The 14,718-nt window shown below is 30.7% G+C and overlaps 2 protein-coding genes across 3 annotated transcripts; both read left to right on the top strand.

Annotated features, from left to right (window-relative positions):
- LOC139523110 (toll-like receptor 4) lies at positions 1–4,690 on the top strand. The gene has a single exon (XM_071316890.1). The coding sequence runs from the start codon at positions 225–227 to the stop codon at positions 2,709–2,711; it is 2,487 nt and encodes an 828-aa protein (XP_071172991.1). The 5' UTR covers positions 1–224; the 3' UTR covers positions 2,712–4,690.
- A 3,536-nt stretch (positions 4,691–8,226) lies between these two features.
- Positions 8,227–13,373, top strand: LOC139523109 (toll-like receptor 4). Of its 2 annotated transcripts, none has more exons than XM_071316888.1 (2): positions 8,227–8,301; positions 10,186–13,373. In XM_071316888.1, exon 2 carries the CDS (start codon positions 10,308–10,310, stop codon positions 12,819–12,821), a length of 2,514 nt encoding a protein of 837 aa, XP_071172989.1. In that variant the 5' UTR covers positions 8,227–8,301; positions 10,186–10,307; the 3' UTR covers positions 12,822–13,373. The 2 variants fall into 2 exon arrangements, with proteins under 2 accessions (XP_071172989.1, XP_071172990.1); XM_071316889.1 differs by lacking the exon at positions 8,227–8,301 and adding an exon at positions 8,997–9,063.
- Positions 13,374–14,718: the final 1,345 nt, after the last annotated feature.

Below are 14,718 nucleotides of genomic sequence, written 5' to 3'. Positions count from 1 at the left end.
TTAAAAATTCAATAAATTTCGCTCAATGAATTAATATGCGTGTTAAGTGAAGAATGTTTTCCTTAAACATATCTACATTCTTACACAATACTGGTTTTCTCATACTAAGAAAGATATGTACTGATTTCTTTTCTTAACATCATCATGAACATGATGAATAAGAGATTAATGGAATTATTCCTATCTGCAAAGAATCTTACTAAATTGAATAATACTTTTTAAACATGAATTTGGGAATTACTATCGATACAAGAGTGGGATTCTTTCTTACAGTTTTGTGCATTTTTACTGCAAACGTTTCGTCGACATCCGAAGGAGCAGTAAACAAATTCGTGATAGAAGATTATTCAAACAGAAGTCTAAAAGAGGTTCCAAAACATCTACATGTAGACATTAATGAACTTATTCTTGACCAAAACGACATACAAATAATCGAAAACGGCACTTTCAAGAATTTGAGTGTATTGATTAAACTCACAATTAATGACAATAAACTGAATATTCTACAGATGAATGCATTTGAAGGATTGTTCTCATTACAAGTATTAGAAATGGCGGGAAATAATATAACGTTGTCAATGTTCACTTCCAAACTATTCAGTTTTATACCGAATTTAATAGTGCTAGACGTCAGTAGAAATATGAATTTATTGGATCAAGAAGACTGGACAATTTATCCAGATCTAGCATTCGCAGAACTGAGGAAGTTAGAAAATTTTTCGATTGATCTTGCACCATTCCCAATGTTTGGAAAAGGATTTATGAAAATGGGAAAACTCCTCAAATTGGAATTTAACCATTGCCAGGTACGCGTTATGAATAACATCATGTTGAAAAATTTCAATCCTAGTGTTGAATATTTGTACTTAAGTAAATGTCGACAGTTTGTAAAAGTAGACACTGGTTTACTGGAACCGTTCCCAAATCTTAAAGTGTTAGATTTATCGGAGACTTACATGCATCCCATCCAAGCTTTCCAGCTTCTTAAACCGCTATCACGCCGCACAATGAAAATGATCAACTTTCATCACGTGAACGATGAATCGATTATAAATAACAGCACATACAGGTATGAAGTAAATATAACAGCAGAAATGATGAAATACTTGAAAACAATTTGTGTACATGTTCTCGATGTTTCAAATAATAATATTATAGACTTTGAAAATGGATCACTTTTAACAATGGACAGACCTGACTGTCTGCGTTATATTTCACTGTCTAGAAATAGATTCTCGTTGTTTAACGGACACCAACTTGACAATATAAAACATTTTTTTGCGAGAACTACAAATCTTTTGAGGTTTGACTATTCATTTATACCTTTAGGTTTTATTAATTACTCGCACCATCTCAATTACAATATCAGTGGTTTTCCACCAGAAAGAGTCATCACATTACCCTCATCCATACAAGTCGTACAAATGAGTCATATTTTTCATGCCGGTGAGCCAGTATTATGGGTAATACCGGAAAACACAAGTATAAGTCGTTTTGATGTATCTTTTTCTCAAACTGTTGACCAGGCAAAATTATTGAACGGTTCGGAAATAGATTATTTGGATGTAACAGGAATTGATTCCCGAGTAGTGTTCAACACATTGCATTTGCATCCATTGTCAAAACTCTCAACACTGATAATGGAGCACACAAATCTCTACATCACCAACAAAATGGAGAAGAATGTTTTCAATTATGTTTTAGGAACCGAAAAACTAGACATTTCAAATAATTTTTTGTGGGAACTGCGTCAAAATATTTTTGAAAATATAACAACATTAACGTATTTGAATTTGTCAAATAACCTTTTCCGCACAATTCCTCTTGCAATAACAAAATTGCCAAATCTCAAGGAACTGGACATGACAAACAACCTTCTTACCAATATAAATAGCACCTTTCAAAATTTTTTCAGAGGTATGGGACAAGGATTCAAGCTATATTTGGATAATAATGCGTTCGTTTGTGACTGTACAAACTCTGACTTCATACTTTGGCTTAATAATAAACACGTTACGCTTGATGCAAATGGAACATACAAATGTATCCTTCAAAATTCTAAAGAAAATGATACACATTATGCTTTCTTACATTTCAATCATTTGTATGCAGGATGTAACAGCAAACTGTGGCTTAAAGCAGTACTCGGATTGTTTTTGACATTTATTGCGATTTTCTTTCCTTTTACACTTGTGTATAGTTTCAGATGGAGAATTTCATTTTATTTATACAAACGCTTCAGAAATAGCTTAGAAAAGGACATTTGTGTAAATTTTAAGTATGATGTTTTTGTGTTTTATCCGGAAAATGACCTTCCATGGATAAAATATGTACTAATGCCAAAATTAGAAAGAAAATGGGGGCTGCAAATGTGTATACAACACAGAGATTTTACTGTTGGAAAACCTATAGCTGATGTAATAGCCGATAGTATCGAACAGAGCAGGCATATTATATTTCTTGTAACTTCTTCGTTTCAACATGATTCGTGGGGAGAATACGCAATCGAAAGGGCTAAATATCATCACTTTTCACAAAATTTACAGAAAATAATAGTTATAACAAAAGATTTACAGACGGAAGAAATTCCACACGAATTAGCAATGTTGTGGAAAGACATAGCTCTTATTGAATGGCCTATGAACGAAAATGGTCTTGAAAATACCTGGAATAAACTGAAGCTGTGGCTATTCTTAAACCAGCCTAAATGAAATATCAGTGACTAATTTCAACGCTCATTACAGTCATGAAAACCAAATATAAAGTGTCAACTATCTGAAGGAACCCAATACGTTGGTCATTTACCTTCATATGTAATCTGCATGAATTTTATTGTTTACTGATATTTTTATTTTAAATTGGTATTTTCAACCTACTAGCATGCAAGCTATAATACAAATATTAGTGGCGATTTATGAATTGTATATCTATGGTTACCGATTTTATAGAATAGACTGATTCAAATGTCCATTTATTGCATGTTGTGTGTCCAGTGACACGTGCTACTTCATGCATTTCAATTGTCATTACAATGGATACTTTCTCCTCTTTTGGCACGACAATGTGTTTACTTTACTCTTTTATTCATATTGCATTTACAATGTAGGTACTTTACTCCATCATTCATATTGTCATGATAATGTTTTTACCTTACAAATTTACTCATATTGTTATGACAATGTGTTTGCTTAACTCAATTATTCACTGTGTAATTTCAATATGTTCACTTTACTAATTTGTTTTATATTGTGATGACAATGTGTTAATTTTGCTCAATTGTTTATATTGTCATGACAATGTGTTTACTCTGTTCAATTGTACATATCATCATGCCGATGTATTTAACAGAAAATCTGCGATCGTCTTGGAATAGAACAAGGCAAAGTTGTTACCAAACTATTTAGCAACGGTGAATGCAGGTGATCATGAGCGATTTTATCATTATTTTGTATCCATGCCCATGGGGCACCAACAGGCTATTTGACCTGAATAGTGACATTGTTTAATTAACTCAATTATCCATATCGTCTTATCAACATATTAATTGTGCTTAATTGTTTATATTGCCATTACATACATGTTTACGTACGCAATCATTTATATTATTATGTTGATGTTTTTACTTTTCTCAATTATTCATATTGTTCTGCTATAAGGATGTTCTTACCTCAGGAATAGATTACATTAGCCGTATTTGAAATATTTTTTTGTTTTTTTGGGTCCTCTATGCTATTCAACTTTGTACTTTTTGGCTTTATAACTATTTTGATCTGAGCGTCACTGGCGAGTCTTATCTAGACGAAATGCGCGTCTGGCATATTAAATCATAACCCTGGTACCTTTGATTAACTATTTACCTAACACATAATTTCATTTTGCAATGTTTTACTGCAATAAAATGTAGGAGTTAATACCTACAACTGTCAAATTTAAGAAATATTTTTGTTCTATTCTTTTTCGTATGCAACGATATGTGACGTACTGTGATTTGGTGGTATAACACATTAATTTCACTAAAATATTTCATGTACAACGAGAGTTCATTCATGCATAGCATTTTATTATGTATGGAAAGCCATATACTATATAAACAAAAAATAGAAGGGAATATGTTGGTTTGTCATTAGGAGGAAAAGGGCTGAGTATGCTTTTAGTAACGAATAGCTAATGTGAAATGTTGGTTATTTAAACCGAGCACTCATTTCTGTAGTTTACCTTAATATTGTATATCCAAATTAAAACACATTCTTTCACATCATTTTTTTAATTTTTCCAACTAAGGATAGTCTGCCCCGAGGAGAGATTGTATAATACTTTTGGTCAAGAATGTTCTTCACCTTCACCATAGAAACTTGCGCGAATAACAAAATAAACCAAATGACTTCAATTGTTTTAGTTCACAGTGCACTTCTTATCAATAGATTAATTGTCCTTAATTCGATACATTAAAGAAACAATCAACATATATTGTTATCCTTATCGTTAAATTAAATTGTATTTGAAGAACATGACCACAAATCACATTAAATCATACCATAATGACATGCAGACAAACGATTTAGATTAAACTTTCGTATATTAAAAGCAGGGTTCTCCCCATTTCCATTTTATACTTATGTTTGATGTGTTGTAAGGTATGTCATCTTTAAACATTTTGCATGTTTCTAAAAATCATAAAATATTATTTATAGTTGAGTTTTCTCTATTATTGTCATATAACGTATTAAGGTTTCAGATCCCGCAGGCTAGTTGGCCATAGATTGATTTGGCTATTTAAATGTCCATTTTGTTTATATCGGCTCGTTTTTCGGTCCATATACATCCTTGGCTTTAAATATAAGGCTTTGAGCGTTCTTGGTGACGGTACATCCAGGAAAGCACTTCGGACTCATGTTGTTTTCATTTATCATCAATATTTTTGGTTTTCAACAAATAATAAAAAAAAAACCAAGACGTTTTCATTTAAAAGTGACAAAAATTTGTTGTTGTTAATACTTTAGTCTCGGTGCAATGTTATCTTATTGTTTTGCCAGATATACTGTTATTTCGTATACAGATACTAGTAGGTAACAATTATGAAGTTTTTTAAACGGCAATTTAAGTAATTTGATAGAAAGAGTTGTAAATTTACTTGAGAAAAGATGAACAATAAGTCACATAAAATGATGGTAATGGAGTTCAATTTGTTTAACTGTTTTTTAATAAGATTCCATATATTGTGATTTGAAGCACTGCAATAATATCTAAAGCAGATGTGACACGTATGTCGTCTATCTTTATGAATAAATTGAGTACTCGAACTGTGAAATAAAAAAAAGACTTTTGTAAACATAAAAGCTTATCATGGATTTCGAAAAATTTGATGTGTTAATGCCTGGCACAATTCCATCTTTTACGTATTATTCCAAGAAGCATTATCATTCAGTTAACTAAATAAGTTGTCATTGTCAATTTCATTGTTCTCTTAAAATAATCATTGACTGTCTTTTTGACAATTTCATTGTTCTCTTAAAATGAAATATAGTAGAAATCTCTTTTCTCTCTATAAATAAACATACACAACCAACAACCACCTTTTACATTACGAGCGGATAATTGACATTTAATCGTCAAGTTCCTAATACGAGTTTGCTGGGTTTGTACACGTACAAACAGCTATGATAGTGATGGGAAGATATGAATTACAATTTCAATAGTAAAATAAAGTATGTTTACAAATACCTTTGAATAATCAGCTTTTAAATAGATAAGTTAAAAGAATAATCGAGTTGTAAATATGTTCTACACCTGAATAGTCAATAGGAATATATATACTATGATATAAAGTGTGTACGGCAAAATGTGTTCGTTGAAAATCTCTTTCGTTTTTCTTGGGTTTTTTCGTTGTTTTTTGGGGTTTTTTTTCTCAAAATAAAAACAAATGACATACATCAATATAGAATTTACTAGAGCAGACAATACAGCTCCCAATTGTAAACATGGTATTCGTTTTCATTACCAACAATTTTAAAGTTATTTAATTTAATTTCTTGAAATGACTACTAATGTGATCTTTACATCCATTTTATTAACCATTACTTGTAGCATTGTTAAGGATAAATTGGCCAAAAAATACGTGGTTATATTTTATGAACACGACAAAGTATTGTTATTCCCTAATTTTAAAAACATGAGGACAACACTAAAAAAAACGTATTTATTAATTTAGTTATTGCAAAATATGCTCTAGATTCATTATCTTAGGGATCATAGAGTTGACTCAATGAAGTCAAATTACAGAGGAAATTAAATGTGCCTGAATAAAAAATAAATCGGGTGACTTGTGTGTGGTTTTTTTTTTTAAAATTCAGAGTGCACTTCTTATCTATTAATTAAAGTAATAATTGTTCTCAGTCGTTATCACCATATTTGATTGTTTCTGAGGAACGCGACCATATTCGCATTAAAAGAGGGACGAAAGATACCAAATGGACAGTCAAACTCATAAATCTAAAACAAACTGACAACGCCATGGCTAAAAATGAAAAGACAAACAGACAATCAATAATGCACATGACACAACATAGAAAACTAAAAAATAAACAACACGAACCCCACCAAAAACTAGGGGTGATTATGATTACATTATACTAATATTGTATGCATACAAACGTGTTGCTCCGACTTCCTTATATGAAGTTTGGATTACAATCTTTAACACTCCACAAGGTGAGTCATCTTTCAACGTTAATGTTACATCCTTCTATTACCGTTCATGATAAAACGATACCAGAAAAGCTCTTTGAACATGAATAGTGTTGTTTTTTACATTGTACAGTTCTTCTGTGGATTCATTAATTCTTTTACGGGTACGAATTTTCGTGGATTATGAAAACGAGTCTTTTCGGGGATATATAATTTCTTGGTTTAGCCAAAGGTTGCATTCAGCCTGATAGAAAATTGTAATTCCATTAATATTTATGTTTATGGTTCACCTGTACCCACGAAAACAACGAAAAGTGGTATCGAACGAATAGTGTTGAATTCACAGTAGGTAGATTCCACTGCTTCAGGCATATCAATCCCGATTGAGTGGATTTGGCTATATTTACGTTCTGTTAGGTCTGTCTTTTGAACTGTTCATATACATCCCTTGCTTTGAAATATTCGGCTTTGAACGTTCCTGATAAAGGTATATCAGAAAAGCGCTTCAAACGCATGAGGTCGTTAGTCAGAACTTGGAATTATGTATAACAAACCTTGCTAAAACTGTCCATTTCTACATTGAGAAATTATAAAGAAACTAAGATTTCAACTCTATCAGGCACAGTTTAACTTAGAAAAATTTGGGTATTTTACGGTGTGTTTTGTTTTTGGAGATTTCGATTCTTATACATCTTTGGCATTCAAATACTGTAAACCAACTTATTTTCGCGAGCGATTTATTTTCGCGACTTTCGCGAGTAGAAAAATAACGCGAATATAAATCGTCGCGAATATGTAAACCTTAGATATTTCCTTATTAAACTGCATCAAGTAAATTAGAAAATCGCGAAATTAAATAGCCGCGAAGTGGTCAAGAAAGGATAAAACGCGAAATAAAGTATTCGCGAAAATAAGTTGGTTTACAGTATTCGGTCACATGATTGTATACTGTTTGAATGTGTTGACTACTCGCACATCTTCGTACGAAATCTAATTATCAGATCTGTAAAGACTTCCATTCGTTTCGTAATTATTAAACATACATAATTTGGTCTATCATTCTTTATACTAGTATTGAGATCTGCAAAATAAATCAGCATTTACAGCATGAAAAAGAAGAAGCATAAAATGGTGAACAATTAAATTGTGTGAATTTATTGATTATTTAAAAAAGCTGTACACAATTCACACAATCTAATTGATCACCAGATTTTGTTTCTATTTTGCATGTTCTTGAAATGTTTTACCATTTTGTTTCTTTGCAGTGAGGTGATTGTAAAACATTTTTCTGCGTTCTCCTTCTGTCGAATACATAAAAAGTTTATCATTTTTAAATAAATGTGTACGATACGAACTGAATCTGATCAGAAAAGACTATGTCTTTTTATTTATTTTTGTGGGAAGGTTTATAGAATTTTGCCTTTCAGTCTATCCACGAACGATTTTTGTATTGGTAATTTCGATGTCTATTCCGAATTTCAGTGTCTTTTATATTTAAGAATATTGTATTCATATTGTAATTATTTCTTTGTCATACATTGTACATCATAAAATTCGTCAACCGTCAAAAATGTTAAACTATTAACCCTAATACTAAACGGAATGTATACGCATCAGGTAAGCTTACAACATTTTAACAAATTTACTCACGAGAGAATACTTAGATACATTCATTTTAGTTAATATTGTATAAAAAGTAAAATCACAAAAATACTGAACTCCGAGGAAAATTCATAACGGAAATTCCCCAACTAAATTGCAAAATCAAAAGCTTAAACACATCATACGAATAGATAACAACTGTCATATTCCTCACTTAGTACAGGTATTTTCTTATGTAGAAAATGGTTAATTGAACTTAGTTTTATAGCAAACTTAACGTTCACACTTGTATGACAGTCCCATCAAATTCCATAATATTTACAACGATGTATGAACAAAGCAAACAGACATAGTAGGTGAAATTGTAAAAAAAATAGGGGTTCAGTAGTCAACAATTGTGTTACAATTTTAATCACTATAAATATAAACAAATATGTAACAAAGAATAACAAAACGGCATGAAGACAAAGCACATGAGCAAAAAGGAAAGACAAGACTACAAAATATACAATAAAGTATTAACCATTGGCAGGATGTATAAGTACAGAGCCACTTGTTAAGCTGTCAAATGTATAATCTTACTTTTCACTGAAAATAACCACACATCGTTCTTTATATACACTTATCCATGCTTATCGTTACATTAATTTTTATACATAACACGAAATTGAACACTCACATAAAACTACATTTATAATGACATATATACTCTTTAATTGAAGTGGGTTCACTTCTTCAAATAATACATTAAATACATAAGTATACAGTTGAAAGTTGGTAAGTAAACTAATATTCTTAATTTATAGTTGACCAAGTGTATAAAAACAAAACATTCATACGAAACCAGAAGCGATTTTCAAGACTATAGTAAATCGTAAGCGCATTGAATCCTTGCATCTCGTTATTCATGTTATTCAAATATATAGATTTATCTACAAACATTAAATAATACCGATATTTAATCAAAATCTACTTGAAATATATATCGTTTATGCTTATACATTTCCAGTAAAATATAATAAAATCAAGTACTAATGAGAGAAAAAAAAAAGAAAAAAAAGAAAAAAAAAGAAAAAAAACGTTTGCTACATCTTTGGAGTGGCAACTATAAAATACTTTTTTATTTAACCATCAATACATGTATCCCTTAAATTCAATAGTTTATTTTATAATAATATAAACAAATACTGTATGTTGTATCAATCATATATGTTATGTGTATATGCTCCACTGGGGATATAATTTTGAAAAATAAAATTTATCTTATCTTATCTTATATCTGACTAGGTCACTTATCTTATATCTGACCAAACCTCAATACAATCTTTTCAATTGTATAAAAGGCCGTCTCTGGTCTGAAACCCTTCAGCCAGTCATGAAGATATCATATAAACTATAATAAGTACTAGTATGCAGTTTTAAACCAATCTCTAACATGAGTTGTATTTGATAAAAAAAAAATAGTTGTCAGCAATACGCCAATATTACAATGTATTTTTTATTATGAATATGAGGTTTAAAGACATGCATGTATATGACTGAAGTTCAAATAACTCTAATGGTTATCAAAATAATTTTAAAAAGATTTCCAAAACAAAACAACATTTGCTTTATTCCCTTTTCAAATGTGACTGTACACAATCAAAATCTAACGAAAACGGTCGGAAATCAAAGAATGTCACAACTTTTGACTTATTACTTCCTGTACGTGTCTTTTTACCTGATACAAATTCAACATTACATATGTTATACTAGTATATACGCTCTTTAGAGTATTATATGACTGTTTGAATCAAATCTACACCAGGTGTTTACTTTTTTTTAAATGCATTATATTTATTTCAATGAAATTATTATATGTACCGGTATTAACTACTATTTAATTCATTCATTTTACAGATCTGCTTAAAAATACATGAATTAGGTTTTTACATGCGGACAAGGAATTGTATTGTTTACATCTAGCAAAATGTACTTGTTAATATAATTGCTTGTATTAAAGCATATTGGATTAATGCAAAATGGATTTCAGAAAAATGATGCACACAGTTTTGGGCTTAGTCTGTACAGTTGTGTATTGGTTATGTGTACTCGTTGCAGCAACAACCAAAGGACCAGTAAACAAAAGAGTGACAGCCAATTATACAAATAAAAGTTTGACAGAGGTGCCAAAAAATCTATCGGTTCACATTAACGTTCTTATCCTTGATCAAAACGAAATACAAATAATCGAAAACGGCACTTTTAAAAATTTAAGTGTACTTATCAAACTAACAATTAATAACAACAAATTGATAATTCTACAGCCTAGCGCATTCGATGGATTAGACTCATTACAAACACTAGAGCTAGCCGGAAATAAATTAAATTTATCAGTGTTCACTCCAACACTTTTTAGATTTATTGCAACGTTAAGAGTGCTCGACGTCAGTAGAAATATGAATTTTTCTGACCGTACAAGCTTGACGCATTATCCAGATAAAGCGTTTGCTACACTAATAAACTTGGAAGATTTTACTATTGATCTTGCACCATTCCCTATCTTTGGACCGGAATTCAAGAAAATGGAAAATCTTCAAAGATTGGAGTTTAGCCATTGTCAGGTACGAGAAATTAATAACAGCACGTTTTCAAATTTTAACTCAAGTGTTAAATATCTGTATTTGTGGAAATGTCGACATTTCGTAAAAGTAGAAAATGGAACACTAGAACCTTTCCCACATCTGAAAGTGTTAGATATATCAAACACGTACATGCATCCAATCCAAGCTTTCTATCTTCTGAAACCGTTAGCAAATAGTTCTATGGAAATTATCAACTTTAATCATGTAAATGACGAATCAATAATAACCAACAGTACGTACAGGTATGAGGTTATAATTACTAAGGACTTGATGCAATATTTGAAAACAATTTGTGTGGAGGCTATCGATGTTTCAAACAATAATATTATAGACTTTGAAAATGGATCACTTTTAACATTTGATAGACCAGAATGTCTTTTTGAAATTTCATTGTCTAAAAATCGATTTTCAGTGTTTAACGGACATCAACTTAACAATACAATACAGTTTTTTGCGAGTACCAGTAATCTGTGGAAGTTCGAATATTCATATATACCTTTAAGTTTTATAAATGTCACTGAACATTTAGATTTTAACATGAGTAGTATTCCAAATGACAGGGTCATAACATTACCATCTTCCATAAAAGACGTAGAAATGAGTCATATTTTCCGCACCGGTGAACCTGTATTATGGGTCATACCGGAAAATACAAGTGTAAGAAGTTTCGATGTATCTTTCTGTCAAACTGTTGATCAGGGGAAAATATTGGCCGGTTCAGAAATAGATTATATGGACGTCACAGGAATTGATTCAAGAGTAATTTTCGACACTCTGCATTTGCATCCACTATCAAACCTCAGAACGCTGATAATAGAACACGCAAATTTATACATCACAAGCAAGATGCAGAATAATATTTTCACTTTTATACCAAGAACAGAAACACTTGACATTTCTCACAACTTCTTATGGGAGTTGAATCTTAATATATTTGAACATATGACAAAGTTAACCTATTTGAATCTATCAAATAATCTTTTCAGACAAATTCCTTTGGCGATCACAAAAATACCAAATCTTAAGAAACTGGATATGACCAACAACCTTCTAACGAATATAAATATCTCCTTTCAAACTTATTTTAAACAGTTAAACGAAAACCACGGATTCACACTTAATTTGGACAATAATGCACTTGCATGTGACTGTACAAATACTGACTTTATTCAATGGCTTGATAAAACCAATGTGACACTTGATGCTAATGGAACATATAAATGTATCCTTAAAAATTCAACAGAAATTAATACACATCACGCTGCTTTATATTTCAATGATTTGTATGCAGGATGTAACAGTAAACTGTGGTTAAAAGCAGTACTCGGAGTGTTTGTGGCATTTATTGTGATTTTCTTTTCTTTTATGCTTGTTTACAGTTTCAGATGGAGAATTTCATTTTATCTATACAAACGCTTTAGAAATGTGCTAGAAAAGGGTATTGCTGTAAATTTTAAGTATGATGTTTTTGTGTTCTATCCTGAAGGTGGCCTTTCATGGGTAAAATATGTATTAATACCCAAATTAGAAAGAAAATGGGGGCTGCAAATGTGTATACCTGACAGAGATTTTAGTGTAGGAAAACCTATTGCTGATGAAATTGCTGATAACATCGAACAGAGCAGGCATATAATTTTTCTCGTAACTTCTTCTTTCAAACTTGATTTGTGGGGTGAATACGCAATAGAAAGAGCAAAATATCATCACTTTTCACAAAACTTACAGAAAATAATTGTTATAACAAAAGATTTAGAGACAGAAGAAATTCCACACGAACTATCTGCGTTGTGGAAAGACATTGCTCTTATTGAATGGCCAATGAACGAAAAAGATCTTGAAAATACATGGAATAAACTCAAACTATGGCTTTTCTTAAATCAGCCTAATTTATACTTAGCCAAACTGAATTAATAGCTGTCATATAAGAGGAAGTGCGTGTTCTTGAGTCAGAAATGGTTTTAAATCGCTTTAATTGTTATTATATATATTTAAGTGGTTTTCATTTCTTTACAAGGTTGAATTATTTAATAACCTAAATAATCTGTTATAAAATTTCCTTATTCCTTTTACTCGAATGTATTACTTAACATTATTGTTTACTGATTTAGATCGAGATTTCTACACAACAATACTTATATTTATTTGCAATATTCGTATCTATTTCTGATTATTCAAAGATTAAAAGAGTGTTTTGGGAAATGATGACATGTTCTAGTGGATATTAGATATAAGTGTGTATATATGTATATTTTGCATTTGCTATCATATTTCCTTCTAAACTATATAATGTTTGTAGATTAATCTGTACACTGAATTGATGTGGATATTACATTAAGTGTTTGTTGGTTGATTTCTTTTTAGATACTTTTTTATGTTGCAAAATTATAATTTCAGGCTTACAGATCTGTGTTGACATGAACTATCATTGATATAGCCATAATATTAAAATAAATGTTCACATAACTTTGATTTTTTGCAAAACTAAGGTTTTCTACATCAGGAATCGATTACCACAACTGTATTTGTGTAATTTTTAGTAATTTTTGTTCCTCAATGCTCTTCAACTTCGTACTTTATTTGGCCTTTTAAACTTTTTTTTATTCGAGCTTTACTGGGGGGGGGGGGGTCTTTTCTAGACGAAACTCGGTCTGGTGTAAATACAAAAATTCAATCCAGATATCTATGATGAATGTATTTGGATAGATAATTCAGAACTACACTCCTTGGATTGTATCATACATAAATTTGAAATGAATTTACTTCTAATGTATAATAAGTACATACAAATGAAAGACTTCTTGTAAATTTTACACAGACAAGAATTATGTTTTCACCTAAGCATGAACAAGTCATAAAATAAGTTTTGTCTTGAAGCTCATGGATATTATTGAATAAAACAATGTGCTTTTCTGTGTGTAAATGTGATTTAAGTCGTTACTCATTTAAATTTTCTTCCAATTAGACTAGTGTGTTTTCTAGTACCTTTTATGACATGAAATTTTCTCTTACATATAAAAGTCAATAGTACAGTGTTCAAATTTATATCATCAGATTAAGAACTGTTCTGTCAGTAACATCTTTCTTTTTTTTTATTTAACACAAACAATAGCAATGCAAATATAAGGAAAAAGTACAATTCATCCTTTTTCCCCCATTTAAAAAAAATAATAAAATATATTGAAATGGAGCTTGATGACCTATCAAGATTTTTAGCTTATTTTGTCCCTGAACTAATGCTCTTTTGATGTTAATATAGTATTAATTTTAAAATTCTTGATTTTTTAAAAATTTCACCTAAGTACATCCTTAATTGAAAAGCAGTCAATTTTCCTGCCAAAGGTCAGTGGTTCTCAACCGGCACTATTGCTTCATTCACAAATAAAAAATGACCACCAGGAAATTGCAAGTAGTGCTGAAAGTGGTGTTTAACACAAATCAATGAGTGAATCAGCAATCCTAATGTCTTTATCTACTAACATAGGAAGAAAGAGATATTTTGTGCAACGTCAATTTCATGTCACCTCATTGTTCATCACAACTTCGGATTCGTTTATGAATGGAAAATATGTTTTATTTTTGTGTTAACATTTTCGTAACTATAGGTGTAGCTATATTTTGCCAGAAATTATCATCATTTTCGTATTGAACAAGAAAAAGTTGGAAGACTGTGTCAATCTCGCTATTCATTAGTTTTTTAAGCAAAGGGAACATGTGTACTAAGTTTCAAGTTGATTGGACTTAAACTTCATCAAAAACTACCTCAACCAAAACCTTTAACCTGAACTCGGACAGATAGATGAATGGATGG

Source organism: Mytilus edulis, chromosome 5, assembly GCF_963676685.1.
Source record: "Mytilus edulis chromosome 5, xbMytEdul2.2, whole genome shotgun sequence".
Taxonomy (NCBI): domain Eukaryota; kingdom Metazoa; phylum Mollusca; class Bivalvia; order Mytilida; family Mytilidae; genus Mytilus; species Mytilus edulis.
This window is presented reverse-complemented; position numbering and strand designations above follow the sequence as displayed.